Source organism: Cibotium barometz, chromosome 35 (genome assembly GCF_041138505.1).
Source record: "Cibotium barometz isolate CiBa-2024 chromosome 35, ASM4113850v1, whole genome shotgun sequence".
In the NCBI taxonomy this organism is placed as follows: domain Eukaryota; kingdom Viridiplantae; phylum Streptophyta; class Polypodiopsida; order Cyatheales; family Cibotiaceae; genus Cibotium; species Cibotium barometz.
The window spans coordinates 4641936-4651956 of NC_141080.1; the positions used below are offsets into that span (position 1 = coordinate 4641936).

The window sequence follows — 10021 nt, forward strand, 5'->3', positions numbered from 1 at the left end:
GAAAGGGGGGAGTAATGTGGGAGAAGGAGAAAGGTCTTATTAGCAATAAACTTGAAATTCACACAATAGTTTTAGATTATAGTTTGTGTGATTCATTTTCAGAGGAGTCAAGACAACATATGAGGAAACGGGATATGAAAGGGGGGAGTAATGTGGGAGAAGGAGAAAGGTCTTTGAATATGCTAAAATAATACATAATCTCTCTCTCTCTCTCTCTCTCTCTCTCTCTCTCTCTCTCTCTCTCTCTCTCTTATTTCACAATTGTACTTTTAGTACAAACGAGATGACTTTTTGCACATGTCTAATATTATGTGTACAAAGTGCACATAATATAATAGATTAATTTCTTGAATCATTGGGTGGAACTTGCACTCAACTTATTGCTTGGTGTTATGTACATACGATGATAATGTTCTTTGACAAATGTAGATTGTGGATCATTTGGGGAGCAAAGGTTGGAAATGCGAGGTGGACCGAGGATGGCAACAAAATGTTAGGCTTTAAGTAGGTAGATGAGAGGGAGTGATAGTATTGGGCCTGGTGGCATGTAGGGAGACGAGACTCCGAGCATTGTCAGAAAAAATAAGACTTTTTTTAAAAAAAATAAATGGAGAAAAAGACAAACTTGGTTTTTATTTAAAAAAACTGCATAGGGTAATCGATTTTATAACTAAAAACCTTTAAAATTTGAATCTTTAAATTCAAAAAAGACTAAGTAAAATTACAACCGATTTTTTCTAGATGTGAGAGGAGTGAAAATTACACTAAAGGACCTAAAGAAAATTACACTAAAGGATGCTTGTTTTTTTTGTGAGACTGGACTAGAGATGATCACCTGTGTGTGTCTCTCTTTGAGGTTGAAGGGACCATTGAAAGAGTCGAAATTTGCGGCGTGGCATGGAAATGTATTAACAGAACAGGTCATGGAGAAGACTTTTCATGCGCCTCACGCATCATGAAACAAGGTGCACCGTTTTAGGCTCCTTTCTGTCGGCTGCGTCCTTGCAGGAAATTTCAAGCTTCGTGGAAAACCAGAGAGAAGAAACTGGAGGCCGCACGTGTGCATTGATCTTCTCTGCGTGGAGAGATAGCTGACTGTACTGCTAACGGCATGGCTGCATTTCTTCTCTCTGTCTCTCACTGTCTCTCTCTCACAGGAACTTTTCTCATTCCACGTGAATGGAAAAAAACGTATCAATAATTACCGCACATGGCTTTTTTCATGCACTGCGCCTGTTCAACTCCAGATCATATTTGCCATACCTCAATGGAAAACTCCCACTTTCGTAGTATTTAGGGACTGTTCTATCATTGCACTAACGGTGTAAGTGAGCCCATTACTTGTAATATTGATTCGGGTGCTGCACTGTGCAACTGAGCTCATTACCTCTAATATTGATTCAGGTGCTTCACTGATACATTTTCCTAGCTTTGAAGAATCGTTGTCTGATTGCATTCATGGTATAAGTTGAGCTTTTTATATAACTTGAATTGATCTATGAAATATAAATTCCCAAATTACCTAGTATATATGAGTTGGCATGATGAACTACTCAAGCTCGGGCTACATGATGAAGGAAAGCAGGATGCTTGCTTTCATATGAATCAGCTGCTATATGCTCCAATGATTCTTTACTACTATGATGAAGGAAAGTAGGATGCTTGCTTTCATTTGATGTTAATATGCTACTATATGCTCCAATGATTCTTGCTTTCATATGATGTTAATATGCTACTATTATGATTCTTTACTACTATGAACAAGGATTTACATGATATAGGCATGTAGGATGCTTGGTGTCATTCAGAATGATGATAATATTATGCTTCTATATATATTGCACTAATGATTCCATACTAATATGAACAAAGGCAAGGAGGGTATAATTTGCTTTAATTGAATGATGTTCACATACTCCAATAATGATTCAATGATGTTTATAATATGCTACTATATATTGCTCCAATTATGATTCTATACTAATGTTGAGCAAGGGTGAACATGATGGATATTGCAAGTAGGATGCTTGCTTGATGTGAATATAATGGCTCCAACGATTCTATAGGCTCCAAAGGTTCTGTGCTACTATATCCTCCAAAGGTTCTGTGCTACTATATCCTCCAATGATTCTTCTCAAAACCTAAGGTGTTGGTTGTGTGTGGAGGTGCGATGGAGCTTTCTGAACTTGTAGCGTTTCATGAAAAGAATAAAAAAGCAACCACCGAGCCTTCCCTTGATTGTTATATGCTACCAACATAGTCATGGCACAACGGTACAATTAGCCTTGCAAGCCGCAATTCATCCCTTTATTGCAGCAAAAGCAGTCTTTAATTAAGACTGTGTCGTCTGGGCCCTCTGGTTGCTCTCCCGTCTTCACCCAGTTGCTTTGAACTTGCCTCTCAGTGTAAGTGGTCACTCAATATCACTGATCCTCAATCAAAACCTCCATTACATAGCTTTATCGAGATCACTACCATAGAATTAACGCTTTCCGCGGCCAGCAGCTTTGGCTCCGCAACATTAACATGCATGCATGCAGATCGTTAATCTAGGCTAGTTGCTATAGGTTCATTAAGCCCTAGTTTGAGGAAGGGATTATGGCACACGTTAATCACTTAATTAGTGTCGGCGGAGGATGACAGTATAATTAGTTCTAAGTGCTGAAACTGTTTTAACTTTCTGTGTAGGCTCTCCTTAATTCAATAGTGATGATCAGGAAAGGGCTATGGGCTCCAGAAGAAGACGACAAGTTAAGGCGGTGTATCTCCAAGTACGTCAATGGAAGCTGGAACGACATAGCACGAAAAGCAGGTTTTAATTAGCCCGTCCATGAACGTTACTCTGATCGAATTGATTATCACGTATAATCACCTAGTTTAGGGTATCGTTTAGTCATATATTGTATGTTACCCTAAACGAGGTGTAATTACCTAGTTTAGGGTATCGTTTAATCGTGTATTGTATGCTACTTGCAGGTTTGCAACGGTGTGGAAGGAGCTGCAGGCAACGCTGGGTGAATCACCTTAGACCAGGTTTAAAGAAAGGGAAATTCTCAACTGAAGAAGTGAGGCAGGTGGTGGATCTCCACTCCATGCTTGGAAACAGGTAATAATTGTAGTTAAAAGTTGAGAATTCAAGGTACGATAATGCATACATATTAAGGTCGAACCTTAGACGCCGCGGTGAAGCGGCGCTACGTCGCAGATGCTAATTAGCATATTAATATGCCACTATTTTGCAGGTGGTCGGAGATCGCGGGGCACTTGCGAGGGCGAACGGACAATGAAGTGAAGAATCTATGGAATACTGTGATTAAGCGAAGGTTAATGTCGATTGGGATCGCATGCCCCACAGATTTAAGTCCAATTAAACAACAGCAGCCCGACACATCCAACATCGTTAATGCTAATGATCATAGCATTAATCGAAACGGGAATGCCCTAATCCCGCTTAGTAGTGCTTACTGTCCATCCCCCACTACTAGCCAATCAGTGTCCTCTTCGCAGTACAGCAGCAGCTGCTGTTATAATCTCATGGAAAACCCTAACCCTATCTCTGACGTGGATTTCAGCTCCACGTTAATTAGAGATGGGCTCTGCTTAATAGACGAATTAGTGCTTGATCCTGATTCTAGTACTGCGCCTGCCTGCATGAAGACTATCTCGCAGCCAAATATGGAGGAATTCGCGCCTAATTTCAGTAACCCACTGGATTTTTCTCCAAATGTATATAAGATTCAGCCAATTGTAGCGTATAATGATAAACCTCTGATTCCCCCACTAAACCTTCATCATCAAGATTGGGGTTCTGCTGCCAAATTAGTTGAGGTTAACTCTGCACACAGTACAGGCACTACTCACACACCTTGCTGCATTAATATGGGAGTAAACAACATCAATGAAACATTTGATGATTCTGATTCTATGGGAGGTGGCCAGTTGAGCTCATGCTTCATCCCCTGCAACCAACACATGATGATTTATGGGCACTCTCCACCATCTCCATGTGATGATTACATGAACAAATGTATTAATGATAATATTTTTCTCCACTCTCATATTAATGGTCACCATGACATAACCACCAGTTTACCCTATCGTCTCCCTCATACCAACATTGCATATAGCATGCATGGGATCTTAGCCACCTCTGATGTTGAATGGGAGTTGCCCATACCATCCCTTGTACCTCACATGCCATGCAAGCCTTCTATGGTGCTTAATTGAGCAAAATAAATTTCATTCATTTAATTAAGCGAAATATATTTCATTCATTCTTCCTTTATGGAATAAGCTATCAAGTCTTTGGATACGGCATACCCTAAAAAAATGGAGTTCAATGAACTTGACTCGGTCTTCATACTATTACTTACCAACTTCAGAAGCATTGTGTAAAAGCTTTCCCTTGTTAAGTTAGTGCTATATATGCTGGAAATTTAGTGATGGACAGTGTGTATTTGAGGGGGAGCATGGTCCTTGTTTGTTTAGGATGGGAAGGGTTCATTCAAATTAATGCTATTATATTGCATTGCAATTTTTACTATAATATATATCACAATATAAATGGCATAGTTGTGAATTGATTCTTCTTCAACAACCTCTTCAAACAAGTTGTATGGGCACATTAGAGCTATACAAGTTGTATGGGCTCTTCAAACAAGTTGTATGGGCACATTAGAGCTATACAAAGGCTTGCATAGACTAGGTTAGTATGGAAAGAAAAGGAGGTGCATCTTGCATAGGATGGAAGTAAAGGAGGTGCATCTTGCATAGACTACGTTAGTAAGGAAAGTAAAGGAGTTGCATTAAATTCTCTTCTTTGATTGGTTGGTTCTCGTAAGACTTTGTAAATTTGGGCATTTTCATCCATACTTTCAAAGTCATGTAGAGACTATCCAATGAGAAATGGGTATTCAATATACTGGTAAGACTTTGTAAGTTTGGGCATTTTTAGCCACACTTGCAAAGTCATGTAGAGACTTTGTAAGTTTGGGCATTTTTAGCCACACTTGCAAAGTCATGTTGAGACTATCCAATGAGAATTGGATATTTAACGTAAACCATGACTTTGAAAGTGCTCTTCAGAATATAGGAGTTACTCATAACATACTGGCATGGTTGGTGAGATTATGGTTAATATATCGCTAGGGTTTAGTGGCTGTATAATATATCTAGCTTGGTTTACTAGAGTTATTGTTACACCATTGTAATCGCCGCCATAGCACAAGAGGGCAAGGAGCTCTAGTCACCAACCAACCATAGAGGAGAATGTGCATAACACCACACTCCTGGGTACTTATAGAGGCTTGCCCACCCATAAGCCTGCCCGGCCGCCCAAGTGCTCCGACTTGGATGCCCTCACCCCTAGACCTTGGATGCACCCACCATCCGCACTCCAACATATGGACTCTGCATCCGATTGAGCTCCCATGTGATGTTACAAGCTACGTCACATATCACCACCCCCCTCTAAAGAGTTTTCATCTGTGCGAAAACAAATTGGGAAAAGTTGTTGCATATGATAGTTGTTGGTAAGCATATATAGTTGTTCTCACTTGAGACCTTTTTGACCTATCCTTCCAGTTAACAATTTTCCATCGGTACATAGTACACCTTGTATTCCGGTCTTTAAACCTAAGAATTCTCCTTGGTTCATGTGGAAGTGCAGTAACTCCAAGGACTCAACTACAACTTTAAGACAAGCTACGTTGTCTTGGTGATACATTGTTTTTATATGCCACTAACATGAAAAACTAGGTGTACTCGAGAGCTCTTCGGGCAACTCAAGTTTGTAGACTACGCTACCATGCTATGTTACCAACTTGTTAATTGTCCTCCTTGCATAGCTCTACGTTGTTGTGATGTGTGCATGAGCGATGCACGTGTGAGGTGCATGCGCATGGGTTGGTTCCCACCTGAACTTCTATGTTCAAATCGGACTCAGTGGTTCTGCTGTGAGCGAGTCGGCTCAAAATGGACTTGGTGTCTAAGATGGTAGACATGCGCACACATGATTGGTTGATGGACACTCCAATGTATCATTGAGGGAGAGTGTTGAGAGGTAGCGATTGCGGTTGTGCAATGCTACATTGATATGGGTGATGGATGATGGGTGAGTCATGGAACACCTCGATTAAGAGAAGGTGTTGAGAGATGTAATCGCGGTATTATGTGTATGTGGGAAAGCACCCTAGAGGTGCAAGATAAAATAAGAATGCCATATGTAATATTGTATGGTGTGTGAGTGTTGACCAAAAGAGTGGGAAAGGGAGTGCCACATGGATGATGATGTGTAAAGTGGGATAAGGCTAGAAAGCCTATATCATTGTATGGTTCATTGTGATATACAATAGAATAGAACTTGTGTTGAGTGTGCAATCTCTCTCTCTCTCTCTCTAGTCACGGAGGTTTTTAGTGTGGTATAAGCCACCTTAATCTATGTCTATCACCATGATCAATCCCATTTGTGGATTGTCAACACTCATTCCACATAATAGGTTATCGGCGGTCAGCCTCGTCCAAAGACCTAGGAAGCCTTTGTCGCAAAAAATATCTCATGCTTCGCCATGCTCTAACAATGGCTGCAATAAGAGGGGAAGATGGTGCCCTAATATCAACTTCTGTGAACAAAAAATGTATGCTAGGCATCCAGTCTCTCTCCCGACCTTGGGTGTACATCCGAAAATCTAAGATAAGAAAAAATCCTTCCAAGGCTCAGTGCCTGGTAGGAAACCTCTAGCCACAAGTTTGCAAAGCAACGCCCTGCACTGAGCATCCGGATCGATAATATTCAAACCCCCCTCTCTTTTGGGCTGAATAATTGTGAGCCAAGCTACCTTGGCACGAGTGTCTGAGGTGCCATCCAAAGACGAACAAAATTAATCTTTGTACTTTGAGACTGCTTTGACATGAATAAGACAACATCCAATTTGTGTTCAATGCCAATATGAAGTTCGGATGTATAACAAATCTTTGTTGCCTCCCCATGATAGTGACAATGCACTACCTACCCGTATATGTTTCAATATACTACCCAACTGATAACCGATGATGACAACAAAAATGAACGCGTCCATGTATGCACTTCATAAAAATACTACAAAACACAAAGGTGTATGATTATTCTTTTTCCTAGCGAAGTAAAGAGGAACAATATCCACTTTACCCTGTCTATCAATCAAAACACCAAATTCTGCCTTGATTTGGTTAGCTCCGTAACTTTGTACTCATCAATATATTGCAAGTTGGGATATTTACAGAGTCGTCTTTAACAAGATGCTCAAGCCACTTACTGCGAAGTGATTGACTCAAAACCTTTGGCACTACGGCACAAAGTATGGGGCATTCTAGCACCCAATTGTTGTTGATTCAAAGACATTCACTCAACAACCATGCCAATCTCTAAACTCTATGGTTATCATCTAACCATGAGTCCTACTACGCAGTGATAGTAGCCTTAGGCTTTAATTTTTAGTTTGAATATAAACAGCGAAGTCCCTAAAGAAGTTGCTTAAAACTTTGTGGTACCACCTCATGGCCATTTACCATGCTTGAGCATAGTGTGAAAACAATTTCATGCATGCTCCACTACACATGGAACACTCTTACCATTATGGTTTAGCACCAAATTGACAAGGTTAGGACTTTATCGAGAATAACAAGCACCTAAGGTTTGTCAACACCTATATCGGTTAAATGAATCTTTCACTTTATTCCGATAAATTTATCACCCCCATTTGACACAAGATCAAGCGGGCATGAAGGGTCCACCGGGCTGAGCGATTCGTCCCAATACATAACCCAAGAGATTCGTTTGATCGCTCCGGATCAGCGCTCACTCTTCTTCTCATAGAAACCTCGACTAATCACTCTGGATTAGCACACCTTTCTAACGAGGAAGGTGATGATTGTTGGAAAGTGCAGGTGCATACAATAATACCATGCCAAAGTATAAAAAACGATCAAGATAATTGTTAGGCATTCCATAGTAGTAGCATCATGATCAAGAAATTTTTGTGTAATCATTCCAGATTAACACCAAATCTAGTGTGGTTTGCCTCTCATCTCTCTTGATTAGCTTCAAACCTTGAGTTTACTTCTGAACCACCATGTTCAGTTCTAAACTCGCTATACATGTTAGAATACTCTGCTAAGCTCTCCGGCTTATAATTCTTTCTAACAAACATAGTCATGGTCCACTGACAAAAAATAATCATGCTCGTCTGGAGTGAAGTACTTCTCACTTTATCGACGTAGTAACCCCATCACATGCTGGTAATGATCCACTCATTTCCCAGTGCCTTGCAACTGGTAGGTTCTACAAGGACATGAAGTTTGAAATATTAAATAGCCCAAGCAAACTAAGAATTTACTTTTTTAATTTATGAAAGTCATACCATACTTTCATAATTTGTGCGGTAGCAACCAAACTTGTGCTCAGAAATGAACACCAATGTTGGATATAGGCAAGATTACATTCCTTGAATGTTGTAGGTTGTCCCCCACATATCGAAACCATCCACAATACTAGTCTCCTTCTCACCAATGGTTCTATAGCATTCTCAAACTAGAAACCACTCTGTCAGCACTAGTATTTAATCATGGCTATGCTACTTAGAGCTTCTCTGAACTCTGAAGTTAGATTTCTTCCCAACAACAAAAGGCTATAAGTGAGTCTCAAACTCAATCTTATCCAAACTCTTGATCACTACGGAACAAGTATGGTCACTATGGAACAAATGCATAAACAACCAAAGATCAACCTCTGTGTACGAGCCTTGGTGTCCCATACCACCAAGACCACATTAACCTTCATGAGCACTTGATGTCCCATACCATCTGATGAGCTTGAGGCTCACTATGACCCATGAGTTGATTCTTTTCCTCTCCTTGAGAAATAGCTATAAATTCTCAAGCATATGGATGACTATGCACCCAAGCCTATGGGTGTTTCCACTAGACAAACTATGCAACATCGTATATGATGCATAGTGTGTTCCAAAGTTCAACATGCTATAATTTGAAGAACTGTATCAAGTTCCATAGCCTCAAATACTCAATTTAGAGTATTTGTCAAACCAATCTGATGAGGTCTCAATGTCCAATTACATCAATTGGTAATTAAGCCCATCTATGAAGATCTTAAACATTAGCCACACAATGTAGCTTCGAACAAAAGGTCTCCAAGGTACTCCCATCCTATCGGTCAACAGGAGAAAATACATACTCCAAAGGTAGGTAGAGTAGCTCCGTACCCTATTACACATGTTGAACAATTAGGCATGAACAATTAGGCATAACATCATCAACACCTAGGTTTATGTATGTTCGGTAAACTTTGAACTCCATTATCACACTAAGGACCTCATTTTGAGATTACTATGAATCTTAGAATGATTGATCTCTATGGACCATACTTTAAGATCATTCAAATCTTAGAAGAACACGAAAGAGAGTCTTAAAGAAAATGAAGCTAATTGCTTTACACTGTCGTAAAACCTGGAGCAGTCCATCGCGTTAAGGACTATATATCTTGTCGTACAGACAAGACTAATCTCAATGTATCAAACAACACAATGTGTTGGTCAATCACAATGTATAATTGTGATATAGTAGCTTTCTATCTTCCATCATTTATTCATGGTAAGTGATAAACACTTGCAATTGCATGTGAGTCAAGTTAGAGTTTGGGCCAAAGGAGAAATAACATCCTTCTAGAGAGAACCATTTAATTGGGTAACACATAACTAATGTTGAGTGTGACTATGCACACCTAGAGCCAAAAAAACTAAGTTAGACTCCCTTGTATCCTCCCAAATTCTCGTGGCCCCCACACGTGAGGTAATAGTAAGTCCCATACCTCTTACGTTGTTTAAGTTTTACGTCATCGTGTGTTTCACACACCCTCACACACACACATTTAAAGCATGTGCGAGGTTATGTTCCATGGGAACATCTCCCAAAACATGTTTTAAAAAAATTATTTTTTTAAAATTAAAGCTCTACGACTTATCACATCATC

The 10021-nt window shown here is 39.9% G+C and overlaps 1 protein-coding gene across 2 annotated transcripts; it reads left to right on the forward strand.

The window, feature by feature from the left end:
- The first annotated feature begins 1006 nt into the window (after positions 1–1006).
- On the forward strand, positions 1007–4246 carry LOC147618079 (uncharacterized). Of its 2 annotated transcripts, none has more exons than XM_086775079.1 (4): positions 1007–1404; positions 2689–2812; positions 2977–3106; positions 3243–4246. In XM_086775079.1, the coding sequence occupies exons 2-4, from the start codon at positions 2710–2712 to the stop codon at positions 4225–4227; spliced, it is 1218 nt and encodes a 405-aa protein (XP_086631205.1). In that variant the 5' UTR covers positions 1007–1404; positions 2689–2709; the 3' UTR covers positions 4228–4246. The 2 variants fall into 2 exon arrangements, with proteins under 2 accessions (XP_086631205.1, XP_086631206.1); XM_086775080.1 differs by lacking the exon at positions 1007–1404 and adding an exon at positions 1793–2405.
- The last annotated feature ends 5775 nt before the right edge of the window (positions 4247–10021 follow it).